This window comes from Pristiophorus japonicus, chromosome 12 (genome assembly GCF_044704955.1).
Source record: "Pristiophorus japonicus isolate sPriJap1 chromosome 12, sPriJap1.hap1, whole genome shotgun sequence".
NCBI lineage: Eukaryota > Metazoa > Chordata > Chondrichthyes > Pristiophoridae > Pristiophorus > Pristiophorus japonicus.
This window is the reverse complement of record NC_091988.1, coordinates 34588895-34607115: the sequence shown is the minus strand read 5'-3', so window position 1 is coordinate 34607115 and position 18221 is coordinate 34588895. Positions and strand designations below refer to the sequence as shown.

The 18221-nt window shown below is 44.3% G+C and overlaps 1 protein-coding gene across 1 annotated transcript in view; it reads left to right on the top strand.

Annotated features, from left to right (window-relative positions):
• The window catches only part of cacna2d3a (calcium channel, voltage-dependent, alpha 2/delta subunit 3a), a 1147786-nt gene that overhangs the window by 847478 nt on the left and 282087 nt on the right, over positions 1–18221 (top strand). Inside the window, exons 21-23 of the mRNA XM_070894764.1 lie at positions 3588–3633; positions 13322–13419; positions 13505–13598. Coding sequence (XP_070750865.1) covers positions 3588–3633; positions 13322–13419; positions 13505–13598 — 238 coding nt within the window. The remainder of the gene's footprint in view (positions 1–3587; positions 3634–13321; positions 13420–13504; positions 13599–18221) is intronic.

The window sequence follows — 18221 nt, the reverse complement described above, 5'->3', positions numbered from 1 at the left end:
GTAAAAAATAAGACCACGACTAACCAAGCAAAAAAACGTGAGATTTCAGCGTTCAGCTCTTTCAATCACTTAGTTGCCCCCTTTCATCTGTCATCAACAGCACAGTCAATTCCGCACCAGCCAAGTGTTGAAGCTGTTACTTAGTAGCTGGATTGGCAACCTGGAAATCAGCTTGATAAATTTATTGTAGTATTTATGTAAAGTTTGACAGTGCTCCCTTGACATAGGTGCAATTTAACTACTATTGCACACTCTTAAAGCATTTTTTAAAAATCAATAAAAGTAAATTTAGTGAAAAATGGCCAATTACATGGTTAGCCCACAACACTGCAGAACATTCTATCTTAACAAAGTCTCAGAACTTATGATCACTATTGAACTACTAATTTTTCATTAGCATTTCACTATGTCCCCTTGGATCTTACAGTATCTAGATTACCATCAACGATTCAAATATATGAGTCCCATTTTGTAGCTTAAAGTGTCACTGATTATCATTTTAATAATACAAATTTGATTTCTAATTAAAAGATAAAATCTAACTGACAATAAAGCCAGATGGAAATGTGACAGAGCACAAAACCTTAATTATAATTTTATTAATCGGTGGTAAAACAATCAATGTATATGTTTGTTAAAATAAGAATATTTGTTTCTGTGTTTAAGGGATACTTTTAAGTTCTTTTCAACTAATTTTAATATGAAGTAATGTAATTATTTTGAACATTATATATAAAAAGAATGTAAAGGGATACTTGTGAACGATTGAGACTCAGAGGTACTTGGGATGACTTACATCCTCAGGTTTTTGACAGTTATAATTGTTTAAGAATTGCTTCAAAGCCCACCCAATAGGTCAGATGCCAATATCATACAATTCTCCACTGTAAGTTTATTAGCATTATTATTCACAGCACCATGTGTGGCTTTAGACAGCTCCAGGACACGAGTGGTAAAAGACGTAAATTGCATGTAAATAAGATCTAAAATGATGGGGACAATTAAGGGGGAGCATCATAATTGGGTGACAAAAATTTGGCAAGTGTTTTGAGAACCTTAAGAGACACTTCAACCTATCAGCAGCTTTGCTAAGGCTGGAGGGACAAGGGATCAAAAGTAATAGGTAAGAAAAGAAAGGAAAGGGTTCCATGTATTGACATGAGTCTGTAGATCAGTGAAGGAGCAGCTCAGCACCAACCCCCTGTTTGATGGGTGCTAAAGTCAAGGTGGTGCTGCATGAGGTGCGAGTGAGGAGGATTATCCTTTGTGCCAATTCATAGCAGCAGCCTATTGCTCAACATGACAGTATGCCTGCACGGAGATGCAGCCAAAATTTCATGGCCATATTTGATTTTACTGTCCTTGTCTGTGGCAGGCTTCTGCTGCATGGTAGCAGCAGGTATATTTATAGCAGTTGGCACAGCACGGCCTCTGCTTCTCTGCTGACACAGACCTTTAGGGTCATAGATCCCCATAAGCATTGGCAGTTAGATGTGCCATGCTCTACAGAAATCGTTGGTGCCGTCTTGTCAGCTGTGGCTAAGCAAGCAATACTGGCTCTCGATTACCCTGACATTTCTTCTTTCATGTATGACATGTTGTTGGAAGAATCATGTAGCATAATGATTAGTTAGGCATTCAGATATAAGAACATTTTTTTTTATTCATTCACGGGATTTGCACATCGCTGGCAAGGCATTTATTGCCCATCCCTAATTGTCCTCAAGAAGGTGGTGGTGAGCCATCTTCTTGAAAACAACTGAGTGGTGTGTTGAAGGACATTAGTGAAGCAGATGGGTTTTTGCAACCATCCAGTAGTTTCATGGTCACCATTACTGATACTAGCTTTTTTTTTAAATTCCAGATTTACTTTGAATTTAAATTCCCCAGCTGTCACGGTGGGATTTGAACTCATAGCTCTGAATCATTAGTCCAGTAACATAACCACTATGCTACCGTAACCCCTAAGGGTATGGTAACATAGGAACAGGAGTAGGCCATTCAGCTCCTCGGGTCTGTTCCGGCATTCAATTAGATCATGGCTGATCTGTATCTTAACTCCATCTATCCACCTTGGTTCCGAAACCCTTAATCCCCTTGCCGAACAAAAATCTATCAATCTCAGTTTTGAAATTTTCTATCTTCCTAGCCTTAACAGCTTGTTAGAGGAGAGAGTTCCAGATCTCTACTATCCCTTGTGTGAAGAAGTGCTTTCTGATATCACCCTTGAACTGCCTAGCTCAAGTTTTGCCCCCTAGTTATGTAGTCCCCCCACCAGAGGAAATCATTTCTCTCTATCTGTACTACCTCCTTTAATCATCATCGACAACTCAATTTTATCAGTCCTTAATCTTCCATTATTTAGGGGAATACAAGGCTAGTTTATGCAACTTGTCCTCATAATTAACCCTTTTAGCCCTGTATAATTTTGGTGAATTTGTGCTGCACCCCTTTCAGCTCCAATATATGCTTGTGAGGTGCTGTGCCCAGAACTAAATGCAGTGGGGTCTAATCAGAGCTCTGTACAACTGTAAAATAACTTCTACCTCTTGGTATTCCAGTCCCCTTAAAATAAAGGCCAACATTCAATTAGCCTTTTAAATTATTTTTTGTACATGTCGACTAGTACATTATTGTGAGCCACTGAAGTTCTGCTGGCACAGCTTTGTTTCAGAAGAGATGGCACCACCAGCACTATATCTACCAAAGTGAGTTAATTTGACCAAATTAACTCACTTTGCAGAGGTGCAGAAGTCAATCAGTCAGGCAAAACTGTACTGTATCCAAAGGTCCCCCTTGTCTCCCAAACACAGTTCAGAGATTTCACATTGCATACTGTGTGTGCCAAAAAAGGGAGTTGGGAGGTGAAAAAATTAATTAGTTAACAACTGATACAATGGCTCATGAAAGTCTAAGTGCCAGAGGAAATAAAGAAAAGAATTAACAAAAGGGACCCATAAATGACCTAATAACACTTACCTGAATCACTGTGGGCCTTTTAAAGGTCCCTTGAAAGGTACATGCTGAGAATCCCCCCCCGCCCACCCCCCATCGTTCCCTCAAGGTTTCCCATGTGTGCTGTCGGCAGCATGTCAGTCAACCACAAAATGGAGCAGAAACCTTCCCTTCTGGATTAATGAAGCTCCTGCTTGATTTGGAAAGTAGCTTCCAATACCCGCCAGAGGCCCAACTAGAAATTGGAGCGGTGCTGAAATCTGATGGATTTCACAGTCTGATATGCTTGAATGCTAAAATCAGCCCATTGTGTTTGGTGTAAAATTGAAGTGCCTTCAGTGTTGTGTCTATTAGTCAACCCGTATACTTCCATAAAATCATATCTCAGTGTGGAAGCTAGAAACATAATACCAATTAACTTCAAAAGCTAGAAAACACTGTAAATGTCAGTTGTATATCATTAAAATTTCCATAAATGATGTTATAGTTTGATTGTTAAATGAATATGAGCATGAGCGATAAAGAAGCTTTACTGTACTTTCATACACAGCATTTAGATGAGAGTATTATGTATGAATCCGAGTGAATTATGGCAGCTGTTTAATTTAATCATTGGTTTGTTCTTTATTAAGGTTTGCATGACCTGGATCACCCTGATTTATCACTGATGGAGGAATGGTAAGAAATCTTGGGCCATATTTTGTTGTGGCAGGGCATCTCCCAGCATTTGCGATTAGTTAAACTTGCCCTTGCACATTTAGGTTTTTACATTTTTTGCGTGGCAAATTACTGAAATTATGAGCTGATAATGGTGCATTGAGGGAAACAAGGCAAGCAACCGTGTATCTCCTTAACCAATCAGATTGAAGGATTGTGAAATAAACAGCAGAAGGACTGAAAAGGAAGTGTACGTTAGAGTACCAAATCAGGATCAGAAAGAGGGAAAGAACGATTAGATTAAGAGAGGACCAAGAGACCGAAAGGAAAAGTAAAAAGAAAAATTAAAAATTTCCAATTTTACATTTTTTAAATTTCCAACAACAATTAAAACCTGAAAGAATGAGGCTCCACACTTGTAATAGTTAATTTTCAGTGCCAGAGTGGTTGATTGTCAGTAATTACCACTTATCATGTCATTAAAAGGGTACTTAGACTTGAAATGACAAGGCTTAACTTTCTCTGGCGAGTTTAATTCATATCGACTGCGCAAATACAGCAACTTCAATGCATTTCAATGGTGAGGCAAACAGCGAGACGCTGTTTGTATGAAGCTAACGGCAGAGTGACACAACTCGAACGGCAACATTTGGATATTCGCGTTTAACCGCATCAGCTCCTCGTCTGGAGTTGCTGTTCCATTATAACATAAATAACAGCAAGCACTATTAGTTTCATTGTTGTTTTGACAGGAAAATCTGGCTCCTTTTTCTCTGCAAAAATGGCCTGCAGATAAAAAGAGTTACGTTGGTTGAGTAAGTATTTGCTTCTCAGACTTTATTCTTGTCTATAAACCATATCCAGTTATGCACTGAGAATGATCCAGATTACTACCATTTGCTCTTGGTCTGTCTAATGGACAGAAAAATAATATACAGACTGTACGTTATTTTTCTTTTCTGGCAGGGTATAAAAAATGTTGGCCAATCTCAAATCTGTATTAGTCTCAAAATTAACACTCCTGTTTTAGACTGGGGACCATTTATACATAAAATATACTCTCAACTCATCAGCTACGTTGTGAAGGAGAGATTCATGGAAAAAATTTTGAAGCAGGGCTGCAATTATATCCAGTCTTCACCGTGGACCTGAAATTGCGGTTGGAGCTCCCCGTGGGAAAATGCCTCCGATCAGCAAGAAAAGTACACACCTACCTGGTGCATCCTTATCTTTCACAGCAAACTCCCACAATGGGCAATGTGATAACCAGATAATCTGTTTTTGTTATGTTGATTGAGGAATAAATATTGGCCAGGACACCGAGGATAACTCCCTTGCTCTTCTTTGAAATAGTGCCATGGGATCTTTTCCGTCCACTTGAGAGAGCAGACAGGACCTGGGTTTAATGTCTCATCCGAAAGATGACACCTTCGACAGTGCAACGTTCCCTCAGCAATGCACTGGAGTGTCAGCCTAAATTTATGTACTCAAGTCCCTGGAGTGGGGTTTGAACCCACAATCTTCTGACTCAGAGGCGAGTGTGGTACCCACTGAGCCACAGCTGACACTACATGTAAAATGTACAATGGTAACCTGCACAATTTCCAGTGCCTACCCCTTATCAGTACAAAAGAGTTCACTACTTATTCTGTGGCCCATTATCCCAGATTACAATTTGGATTTTGAGGTCAGCGACGAACGAACGGCGCTAGTCATTCATTACAGACACATTTGCCCACAGACTTTCTATGGGCTTTTGCACTGGAACCTGTGGTGATTCGAAAGCTATTTTGGCGTAGCACGCACTACAGGGGATCTGGGACTTGTGCCAACAGTGCAAGCAACTGTGCATCTCCTCATCCAATCAGATTGAAGAATCCTTACCTGAGAGACGCAGGGGCTGAAATTCAGGCCCACCAGAAATCTGGCGCACGTACCGTTTTTTTAAGTGTTTTCACCGCCGGGTAGGATGAGGTCGACTCTTGATCGATATTCAGCTCTTTGTTGTTTTTGTTTAATCAGCCAGAAAGTCGGTCATAATGGGGGCGGAATTGCGGCGGTAAGTGCTGGTGAGGGGCGGAAGTGGAGGCGGGACGGATTCTCTGCCGCTGTCACTCAGCAGCGGAGCGGTGGTGATGTCATTGCGCGTCTGCGTCACTGCATATCTTCCCTCCTTCAAAGGGAAGAAAATCGGTGATTATTTAAGATCGGCCACTGGATCACCAAGAAGCGATGCCAGGCTGCCTGTCGGTGACCCGGCTGAACCAGGAGGCACAATAGTCCGGCCGCAAAAAAAAATAAATGGTAGCCACGGCACTGGACCCTTGCCTTTAATGGCCGCTGCATAGCCAGGCCTCACAGAGGGAATGAAAGATGCACCGACAGAAAAAGCTGTCGGGGGCACCACTGGCCAGGCATAAGATTTTTCGGGCTGAATTTCGAGGGAGGTGGGGGGGGGTCTCAGTAGTGCGTGATGACGCACTCGTAGCCGCTCGGCAGCGGTGGAGTGGAAGTGGGGACCGCCAGAAAAAGCCCCCTGCTGAATTTGGCTGGTGGCGGCCATTCCATTCCGCCGCCAGGCCGTCACAATCCGGCAGTATCGGGCCTTGCTGGGGAGCTGACTTTCGGCCCCGCAGAGTCTGCACCAGGAAATGTAATTTAGAATAGTTAAGTCAATGCACTTAGGTACAGAAAGCAAAATAAAGAGAGGGAAAAGGATGGGATTAAGAGAGGGAGAGATAAAAGAGACAGAAAGGAAAAGGTAATAAAAAAATAAAAACATTTTGATTTTTAAAAATCTCCAACAATAATTAAAATGAGGGATTGAGACTCCACACTTGTAAAAGTTAATTTTCAGTGTTGGGAGAAGATGTTTGGGAGTAAATAAGACATAGCATTCTGTTAGAAAATGACCTACACTGGAATGGACAAGCTCTAACATTTTCTGGTGAGTTTAGTGGGTCTCTAACACCTAAGGACCGCAACTTCACACCTTTCCATATGTTTTAATGCTGAGTCGCTCGGCAACATACCGGTATAGTGAAGCTTCTGGAGGAGCAGGGCAACTCGGACAGTAAATTCCTGATTTCTATCTTTAACTGTGCATGTACAGTCTCCGAAAGTTGCTGTCCGATTTATACCTTAATAACAGTGAGCGCTGATAGACTCACCGTTACTTCTGCCATAAAATCCAGGCCTTCGTGCATATTGTCATATTCAAGTTCATGGGGATTGTGGGTTTGATTGATGGAGTCCTTTGAGCTATGTCTGCAAAAACATATGTAACATGCTCAGAATTAATATGAGGGATAATTGTGCTCTGCGTTACACCTAAGGGTGATCTATGACACTGGATCACTTGCTCTGGGAACATTTTGCACTTCAAAACTGGCCTGAACTAATGTCTAGAGCAAGATATTGGGCTCAATTTTCCCCAATGCCATTTTTTGGCGTATTTCAAGAGTTACACCCTTTTTTTGGGGCCCAACTACACAAAAATAACATTAAAGTTTCTGTTGTGTATGGAGAAAGAGTCAGACTGAACACTGAGCTCAAAGTAAAGTGTGACCGTAGTCTTTTATTGCAGGTCTCCAGAGTGCCTCTCCAACCTGTGAAGCCTCCTTAAATACCTGTGCTCCCAAGAAATTATGGGATCCCTTGGGACTCCAGGGGATAAGCCCTCTGGTGGCTGTACAGAGTAAATACAAGTCCACATATATAACAACACTCACCCCCAAAGTCAATAGTGTAACTATTTACAATGTGAGTCGATCTGGGGCCCTTCTTGCCCTAGTTGATCGCCTCGATGTGAAAGCTGGCATTGTTGAATCATTTGTTGGGCCCTCACTGGGCTGTTGTGCAGCTGGCCTTGCTGGGCTGCCAGGTGTGTTGGGCCCTGCAGGGCTGCTGTGGATGATGGGTTCTGCTTCGTGGTCAACCGTGGTGCCAGTTGCCACTGGTGTGTATGTTGCAGGATCAAAAAAGGTAGGGTCCAAGGTGCGTTGCTCAGGATAGTCCGTGAATCTGAGTTTGATTTGGTCCAAGTGTTTCCGGTGAATGAGTCCATTTGAAAGTTTGACCCGAAACATCCTGCTCCCCTCTTTGGCCACAACCGTGCCAGGAAGCCACTTGGGACCTTGTCCATAATTTAATACAAATACAGGATCATTGATTTCAATCTCGTGTGACACATTTGCGCTATCATGGTATGCACTTTGTTGAAGCCGCCTGCTCTCTACCTGTTCATGTAGATCAGGCTGAACTAACGAGAGCCTTGTCTTAAGTGCTCTTTTCATGAGCAGTTCAGCAGGTGGGAGTGAGTGTGGTCTCGTGCGGTAGCTAAGCAGGACTCAGGATAGGCGAGTCTGCAGTGAGCCTTCAGTTACCCTCTTCAAGCCTTGTTTGATGGTTTGCACTGCTCTCTCTGCCTGACCATTGGACACTGGTTTAAACGGGGCAGATGTGACATGTTTGATCCCGTTATGGGTCATGAATTCCTTGAACTCAGCACTGGTAAAACATGGCCTGTTGTCACTCGCCGGGATATCGAGTAAACCGTGAGTGGCTTTCAGTAGTGGCAGCAGAAGTGCTATAGTGTAGGAGACCTTTACGGTAGCACTGCCGATTACAGGAATCAGTTCTTTAGTGTAAGTTCTTAGTTTCGTGCGAACTAGAGTTAAGACTGGCCTTGAGGCCTTGTTGCACCACAACCTTTCGTAAGTCTTTTTGCCCATGAATGACTGGCTCACGCCCGTGTCCAGCTCCATTGATACCGGGAGTCCATTTAATTCAACATTCAGCATTATCGGGGAACAATTCGTGGTGAATGTGTGCACCCCATGTACCTCTGCCTCCTCTATCTGAGATTCTAGTTCATCGTGATCCTCCGTGGATCTGTCCTCCTCTGCAACATGGTGGTTTACAGGTTTAACAGGCTTTGCAGCTCACCTGCACACTCGTTGGAGGTGTCCCATTGTTCCACAGCTCTTGCAAACGTACTCTTTGAATCAGCATGAATGGAAACGATGATCACCCCCACAGCGCCAACAAGGTGTTAATGGCCTTGCATTCATCACCCTTGATGGTGGACTCTGAGTCATCTGCGGACGTGCAGCTGCAGGCATGTGTGACCTGCCCTGTACGTTACGATTTGAAAACAACATCACTTTGTTCACAGTACTTGTAGCAGCACTTGTGTGCTGAGAAATTGCCTCGTATTGTCACTGGTGGCAATGAACGCCTGGACTATCGCTATGGCCTTACTTAAGGTTGGAGTCTCTACAGTCAAAAGTTTGCGAAGTATGGTTTTGTGGCCAATGCCAAGTACGAAAAAGTCTCTGAGCATGTGCTCCAAATGTCCTTCAAATTCACAATGTCTTGCAAGGCATCTTAGCTCAGCAACATAACTCGCTATTTCCTGGCGTTCAGACCTTATATAGGTGTAGAACTGGTACCTCGCCATCAGAACGCTTTCCTTCGGGTTCAAATGCTCTCAGACCAGTATGCACAAATCGTTGCATGATTTCTCTGTGGGTTTTGCTGGAGTGAGCAGATTCTTCACGAGGCCATACGTTGGTGCCCCACAGATGGTGAGGAGGATCGCCCTTCGTTTGGCAGCGCTCTCTTCCCCATTGAGTCGTTCCACAAAAGTTTCCCAATCATCTCCCTCCGAAAAATTTCTCCAGGATGCCCACTGTTCTCTGCATCTTTGGGTTCGCTATCTGAATCTCGTCGCCAGTTGTTGTGTATGTAGAAAGAGTCAGACTGAGCACTGTGAGCTCAAAGTAAAGTGTGACCTTAGTCTTTTATTGCAGGTTTCCTGAGTGCTTCTCCAACCTGTGAAGCCTCCTTCAATACCTGTGCTCCCAAGGGATTATGGGATCCCCTAGGACTCCAGGGGATAAGCCCTCTGGTGGCTGTACAGAGTAAATACAAGTCCATATATATAACAGTTTACCCATTCTAATTTTTGAAATTGGTGCCTCACAGCCTGTCCTTTAGCTTTGGGGGGGGGGGGAGGTGGGTGGAGCCTAATGTCCGCGCTGAAAAAAGGATGCCCCCCCTATTCTGCGCATGCACGAAAAAAAATGACGATTTTTAAATAACTATTATGGGCGCACATGCCCAATACACCTCCCAGTCTGCATTCGGCCATTTTTACAGAGCCAGTTGTGTGTGAGAACTTTAATTCTGAGTGGAAAAAATTGGAGCTGCAATACGCGACGCGGGTCAAGGACCAAGAATTTCTCACAGGACGAAGTGGAGACACTAGTTACTATAATTGAGGCCAGATGGCACGAGCTGGACATCAGCAGAGGTCAAATAAAAGTTTCACCAAAAGAAATGAAGAAACGCTGTAAACAACTTCCACAAGGTTACTGTGCAATGATGATCACCCCGAGGTCCTGAGGCCAGTGCAAAAAGAAGTGGCAGGACCTTGGTCAAGTAGTTAGTGTAAGTAATGTTTTCATTTATCCACTGGAATTGCAATTGTAAATGTGATCATCTGTATGTCCCACCCAGCAGAAAGACACCCTCTTTAAAAAGGGTGCAGAGGAAGGTGGCTCACAACAAAAGAAAGAAAAATCAAACAGGAGGAGGTCCGGAAAATCTGCACCCACTGACACCCATGGAAGATTGGGTTGCTGCTTTGATGGGTCCTGCCTCGAGAAAAGCAACCACAACTGCACAAGCTGGGCCCACACTTGAAGGAGAGGGTAAGTCCTGCAAATTCCACATTCTGGCTTTGCTAAAAGTCAAGTACTGCGCGGACTAGCCATGCTTCAGTTCATGGGGATATCTCCGTCAGCTGTGCTTCGATTGATGCAGTGTGCTATCATTCATCGTAGTCCTTCAAATGAGCCTGCTATCTGCACTGTGTGAGTCTATTCATGCCACCCTCCCCCCACCCCTGTTGCTAACCATTTGTCTGTTTTGTTATTTTTTGCAGAACTTGAGGCCAACTCTGACGATGCAGAAGAAGATTCAGACGTAGACGAGCCTGAAGAGGAGGACATCTTCCAATCCGACCTTCCAGACCAAGAGCATGGGGGTGATGGGGAGGGGGAGGATGAAACCCCCACTGTTGTACTCACTCTGGAGGAGGTGGTGCCAGCTCCTTTCCTGAGTGGAGCGAGAGTTGGGACTTTTCCTGGTTTCACACTGTCCAAGGCTGCGCTTGGTCTTGGTGACTCCACCCCTGCTTGCAGGTGGTGGTGCAGCGTTTCTCGGGTTGGTACCAAGCTTATTCTTTCGAGCATCTCGGGTAACGCGCACTTCTTGTTGGGGGGGCGGGGGCAGGCGACAGTGTGGAAGGCCCGGTGGGGCCTCTTCAGTGGTTTATTTGGAGATTGGAGTGGAAGTGGCAGTTGATTCCATCAATGGCCGCGGGATCTGGGCGTGTTCCTTTATTGCAGCAGCTATCTCCAACATTCCCTCCCTCATGTTCCCGACAGTGTCTCAACTACCTGCAATATTCCATGACTAATGTGCCTGGACAGTATTCCCATTGGGTGCAGGAAGCCACCCCCAGGGCCCCACTATCCGAGGCTGCAGGTCCCAGTGGGGTGCAGCGAGCCACACCTAGTGTGAGGAGGGGAAGGAGAGCACGACAGCGTTCTCCTGAGGTGCAAGATGTAACAGTTGTGGTTCAGATGATGGCAATGAGTGCAGAGAGCATTGACCTTACCCAATCACTCCTGGACACCATCAGTGGGGTGAGTGATGAGGTATTGGGACTGTTGGGAGAAGTAACAACACTCTCGCGAGAAATGGGAACACGGTCCAGGCACATTAGGCATGGAATATTGCAGGTAGTTGAGACACTATCGGGGCACATGAGGGAGGGAATGTCGGAGGTTGCTGCTGCAATAAAGGAACACGCCCAGACCTCATGTCCATTGACGGAATCAACTGCCACTTCCACTCCAATCCCCAGATCAACCACTGAAGAGGCCGAAGCCGAGCCTTCCACATTACCGCCTGCCCCCGCCCCCCAACAAGAAGTGCGCATTACCCGAGATGCTCGAAAGAATAAGCTTGGTACCAACCCGAGAAACGCTGCACCACTGCCTGCGGGCAGGGGTGGAGTCACCAAGACGAAGCACAGCGGGCGGTCTTAGAATAAGGTGGAGGAGAGATGGGTGCAACCTTTGTTTGCTGCTGTTGTTATTATTGTTGTTACTGTTGTAACTGTTCTCAAATTAAAAGTTTTTTGTAAGTGATGTAAATTTACAAGTTTAAAAGTTTGTAAGTGATCTTAACTAAATAATTTAAAGTTTGAGACAAGAATATTTTTATTAATGTTAAGTTAAGTGCAAACAAGTGTTAAAATGTTGAATAAAATATATATAAAATTATAACTGAATTGTTTACATTATTTGTTCCATTATTAACACAACACAACACAACATGGTCCATTTGGAATAGTTGCCGCTGAGCCTTCAGGCAGCAAAGTGTTCACGGATAAGCTGCTGGTGCAAGGCTCGAGCAATCGTTAAAGGGGCACGACGGCCTACCCTCATCCGCCATCGTGCTCCGGGTTCAGGTAGTTGCATGCCTTCCTCGTCCTCCTCCTCGTCATCTGCATCTTCCTCATCATCATCAGCTACACTCACCTCAGGTGGGTCTTCCACTATCAGCTGCTGCTGCCTCATGATATCTAAATTATACAGCATACAGCCCACAACAGTGAACTGACTGACAATCTCAGAGGAGTATTGCAAGTAGCTTCCAGAGTGGTCCAGTCATCAGAAACGCTGTTTCAAGACGAAGTCTAAAGCAATTCTTTAATGTTAGATATTTTTCAAAGTGCCACCCTACCACTGACCGCACGTCTCCTCACCGGGCTCGAGGGTCGGCCGACAGAGGGTCGGCCGGCAGAATCGCTCCCTTGCCAGGACACAGGGGCTCGGCAAATGCCCACAGCCCTCTCCATCCGTCCCCCACCCGGGCTTCGTTTGATGCTGCTGCATAGTGTATGGTTTCTCATCTCTTCGGTTCGGCTTCCACACACCCCCCCGGGCTTCTTTTGAAGCCGAGCCCCGAGCCCCTGTGTCCAGGTGAGGGAGTGATACTGCCAGCTGACGCTCCGACCCTCGAGCCCGGTTTGGAGACTTTCAGTGGTGGCGTAGCATTTTGAAAACAATCCAAAATTAAAGAATTGCATTAAACGTCCATTGTCTGCGTTTTAAGTTTGAAAAAAATTAAGCTTCATGATGCATATTTAATGTGTTCTTGACTCCCTCCAAAACATCGCATAAAAACAATGGCGTCTTTCTGCGCCGATTTTTTAATGTGCGCTGGTTTTTCTTAAGTGCCCAGAAGGTTTTTTGGCAGTGGTCACACACGCCATCCTCGGAAAAATGTAACTTGGCCAAACTTGCATAAATGTGAAAAATTGGCGCAGACAATAGGATGAATACACAAAAAAAAACGAACCTAAAAAAATCGTAACGAACTGAGTTACGCTGGCGCACAAACTTTGGGGAAACTTGGATATTTTAATTTAGGCCAAAAAAAGCAGCGCGTGCCAAATAAACAGCACAGATAATTGGGGAAAATTAAAGCAGTGCGGAAAATATTCAGTCCTGAGAACTATTGGCCTTTATTTTCATGCAATTGGCACATAAGCAAATTCAGATATACAATCACAGTATATATCTTGGCACATGTTACTAACATGATGGAATCGATTTTTATCTGATTTCAGGAACTACTGTAATACTGACATATTTCCTCAGTATCGTAACCTCTTTCAGCTTGAAGCTGTCAAACTCTTCCTCTCAGGAAAAGAGCCACTTCTACAGTGTAAGTGTAACTTTTTTATGCCGTACAATATTATTCTATAATAAAACACGACTATAAATTATTTGCTTAAATTTTGTATCCACAGGTGACAAAGAATTAATCCAGGAAGTACTTTTTGATGCTGTGGTGACGGCACCACTAGAAGCTTATTGGACCAGCTTAGCTCTGAACAGATCTGAGTAAGTATGTAACATCCTTATAACATGGAAAAAGGGTAATAAGAACAAAAACTTCTTGTTAATTAGGTTTTTTAATCATTCTAATAGCTTTCATAGCATTTTATTTCATGCCATCTGCCTCCAATCAGGCGAATACCCAGTCGACGCTTCCCTTACTTCTGATGCCATTGCTAGTCTACGGATCAAATGACAATAGGATGAATACCTCACTGTGACCAATTTGAGAACAACAAAGCTCATTGCATAATGATGAATGGGGTTATGCATAGTAAGAACATAAGAACATAAGAAATAGGAGCAGGAGTAAGTCATTTGGCCCCTCGAGCATGCACCACCATTCAATAAGATCATGGCTGATCTGATCATGGACTCAGCTCCACTTCCCTTCCCGCTTACCATATCCCTTTACTCCCTTATTGCTCAAAAATATCTCTGCCTTAAATATATTCAGCCTCCACAGCTCTCTGGGGCAGAGAATTCCATAGATTTACAACCCTCTGAGAGAAGAAATGTCTTCTTATCTCAGTTTTAAATGGACGGCCTCTTATTCTAAGACTATGGGCTAGATTTTCCATTTTTGTGCTAGTCGCTCAAAAATGGGCGTTATTTCTGGCATGGGCGGTAAAAAAGGGTTTTCAGATCGCTGTCTTTTCGCCCATTCTCAAAGCACCTAGTCTCCATTTTTGAAAATGGGCGTAACCGCTAGCGATATGAAATGGGCGGTAGCGTTAAATCTTGCTGACCTTCTGCCATAAAGTGTCACTCTCCTTAGCAACGGCATGGCAACACTCGATTCCCGCGATTCAGGAGGTCAAGGTTCATCATGACATGCGCAGAAGAGGAGACAGAGAGAGAGGGAGCTCAGAGGGACTGAAGGCGTGTGTGGCTGTGGTGTGTGTTGGTTTGGCCGTTGTGGGAGGCACGCGGGAGATTCACCAGCAGTAAAAAGCCTACTAAACACCAAGAACATAGTTGGCACTGAGATTTTGTCCAACAAATAGGATATAACATGGAAGGGATGGCGGAGGCCCTGGAGCTGGTAGCCAGGAACACTGGTGGTAGAGGGCTCCAAATGGTCCCAGAGCGCGGCACTGCACCCCAAGGTGCTGCACCCCCATTGCCAACCACCATGAGAGCCAGCAGCAACATCTTGCTTTTGGCTTGGAGCACGTTCCCACCTTGGCACCGTCCTCTCCCGTATCCATCCAAGCAGCGTTTCGGCCATCATCCCCCCCAATGAAGCATTGCCTGAGGAGCTCCTTGGCCAGGCGGTTTGGAGTCAGAAGGGGAAGGGGTAGAGGTGGGGAGGAGAAGCGGGGTGGGGAGTGGCGGGGGGGAGGATTGGTTTTTACAGAAATACTGATTTCAGACAAATGTTCGGTTTAAATGTTTTTTATTTAATAAAATCTTGTTGCGCATTGGCTCAGATAGCTGCACCGTTACATGTTGGTGATTCCTTAACATCAAAGGGTATAATGACACTTAAGTTCAATCAACTTAAATTTTAACTGTCACCAAGGTGATGCCCACCATTGATGTATCACCTGCACACCCAACGGTGTGTCAGCCTTGGAAATAACACCAACATTCTTTCAGGCAAAGCGATCATTGATGAGCTCCTGACGTAAGGCTCTTGCAGCTATCATGCCACCACGGGCCCTTTCATGTGGTCTACAGGGGGGCGGGGAATGGCTTCAGTGTCAGCCTGATGTCTGGGCCGATGTCAGCATCTGCCTCCTCTTCCTCTTCCCCTCTCTGGTGAGCTGGACTGTCAGACTCATCAGGCAATTCTTGTCCCCTCCTGATAGCCAAGTTGTGCAGCATGAAGCACACCACCACAAATTGAGCTACCTGCTCAGGGTGGTATTGGAGCTCGCTTCCTGAGTGGTCCGGGCATCTAAACCGCTGCTTAAGCGCTCCAATGGTTTTCTCCACGATATTGCGAGTGGCTCTGTGGCTCTTGTTGTATCACCTCTCGGCTTCGGTGTGGGTGTCACACAGGGGGCTCATCCGCCAGGTGGCGAGGCCATATCCTTTGTCACCAAGCATCCAGCATTGATCTTGATCTTGTGGTGATTGTTAAACAAGTCAGATACAGTGGTCTTACGCAGGATGTGAGCATCATAGATGCTGTCCGGAAATTGAGCATTCACTGCCAGTATAATTTGCTGGTGGTCGACAATGAGTTGGACATTCAGGGAGTGGAATCCCTTGCGGTTCCTGAAAACCTCAGCATCCTGAAAAGTTGCCCGCATTGCGATATGCGTACAGTCTATTGCTCCCTGCACCTTGGGAATGTTTGCAATTCTAGAGAATCCTAGAGCCCTCTCACTCTATGCCTCCTTGGTCATAGGGAAGCTGATCATGACCCTCCTGCATATACGTACAGGGCTTCAGTGACCTGTCTAATGCAGCAATGTGTGGCATGCTGAGAAAGTCCATAAATGTTGCCAGCTGTGGCCTGAAAAGAACCCGAGGCTTAGAACGACAGTGCCGCGGTGACTTTGACCTCGACAAACAGTGCAGTACTGATGGTGCTGGCAGGCTGCAAATCTCCCCTTATCAGCTGGCATACCTCAGTGATAATCTCTTTGTGGAAGCGCGGTCTCCGAAGGCAGGTGGTGTCAGGCAAGTCGAGGTAAGACTGCTTCTCCCTGTACTTGCAGTGGGTGTAACATCTGGTCCTCCTCATCACTCTGGCATATCTTACATCGGGCACATAATGCTGTGGTGCGTACCTTCGGCGATCTCGAGTCTGCTGCATGTAATTGGTCATCAAGAGAGGGTGAGAAAGGACAGGCCCCATTGCAATAGCTCTCTGATTTCCACCAATTGGTCACAAACAAGGAATGTCCCGATGAAGACAGCTATTCAATTCCAATCAGTCACAGTATGATCAAGATGTTTGTACAGATGTTCACATCAAATCCAACGACCCCCAGAGTACATCTGAACTCCCCCGAGGTTGAAGCACAGCAGCCTTTTAAAGGATGCGACATATGATGTAGAACATGGCGTCCATAATGCTGTGATTAGTTCTGGTTAGTTCCACTTTTTCTGGGCGTTTTTTGGGCGAGCGATATTGTGGACGATATATGTGAGAGGTGGTGAAAGTGACGCTGGCCGATCTCATGGCCGCTAGTTTTGGTAAATATGCTCTTTATGACAAAAAAAAGTGGGTGGGCGGTATTATTCGATCGGCGTTAAATCAGTGCAGAATTTAACGCTGGGTGATATTATGGCCGTTGATTTCACCCATTCTGATGATTCCGTCCAAAAAATGTGGGCGTGCGGTAATATTTTTTCCCGCCGTTAAGCACATGGGGGAAAGTAACGCTCAGCGATAAGTTTCCGAAAAATGCCCGTCAGTTTCCATTTTGTGGCTAAATGGGCAATATCTGGGCGTTATACCTCATTTCAGCGATAAAATGGGCGTGAAGCATGCAAAAATAGTGGAGTTTCTAGCCCTATGTCCCCTAGTTTTAGTTTCCCCTATGAGTGGAAATATGCTCTCTGAATCCACCTCGTTATCTTATGTTTCAATAAGATCACCTCTCATTCTTCTGAACTCCAATGTGTATAGATCCAACCTACTCAACCTATCTTCATAAGTCAACTCCCTCATCTCCAGAATCAACCTAATGAACCTTGTATGGTTGTGAGAAATATACACATGGAAGATTAAAATGTTCCATTATCCAGGCTCTACATTATATCTATACAATGCTCTGTATAAAGGATCTAACTTCTGTTAGCTGAACATTAGATCATTTTCTGGTACCCAATCATCTACCTCACTTTTCTGCTTTATAGATATCAAGATTTAATTTTTAGCATGTTTTTTTGCTTTAACGGTTTTTTCTAGACCTATGCATCAATTTCTGAAATCCATAACCTATCAGTGTAATAATAAAAGGATTGCCCAACACTCCTGCAGGTTGTGTTCAACTTATGAAGTCAAGCATTTAACATACATCCAATAGTAGCAGAAAAATTATTCTGTGGTATTACATCTAGTTAGCATATGCAATAGAATTAGTAAAATTATTCCAAAAGAATGTTAAGTGATAATTATTATTTAAAGTTAGCAATCAATCGGTTATATAATAATAGATGACGATACGGTGAAGTGTTTTTAGATCAAATGCAAATTATAGGTTTAGCTGTAATGTGCCAAAGATCCCAAGTAAATAGTGCAGTATCATTTTTTGAAGACAGTTGTGATACACACTCTCTTTAAAACAAATAAACAAAATGGCCTTATCTGCAAGGTGAAGGGAAAAGACTTATGTAAGTGCTTTCTTCTTCATTGGCAAATAAATGGGTGTGGATGTGAAAGTTATCTTACATTTTTCTTGTCCTCCCAATGTTTCTCAAAGAGATCATTCTAAAATGTTTGTAGTAAATGTGCAACCTAAAAAACAATAAATAATATCTATTTAAAAAGAGCTATTTTTGACCACCATGTAACAAAAAAGTTCCAGGAATTGCACTTGACAGTTGAACATTTCTGTCCTGCTTGACTGCCTATTCACTATTGGAGGGTGTTTTTATGTCCACGGTTATTCTTGCTTGATCTTCTCTCCATCTGCATCATGATCAACTTGTATCCTACTACAAGCT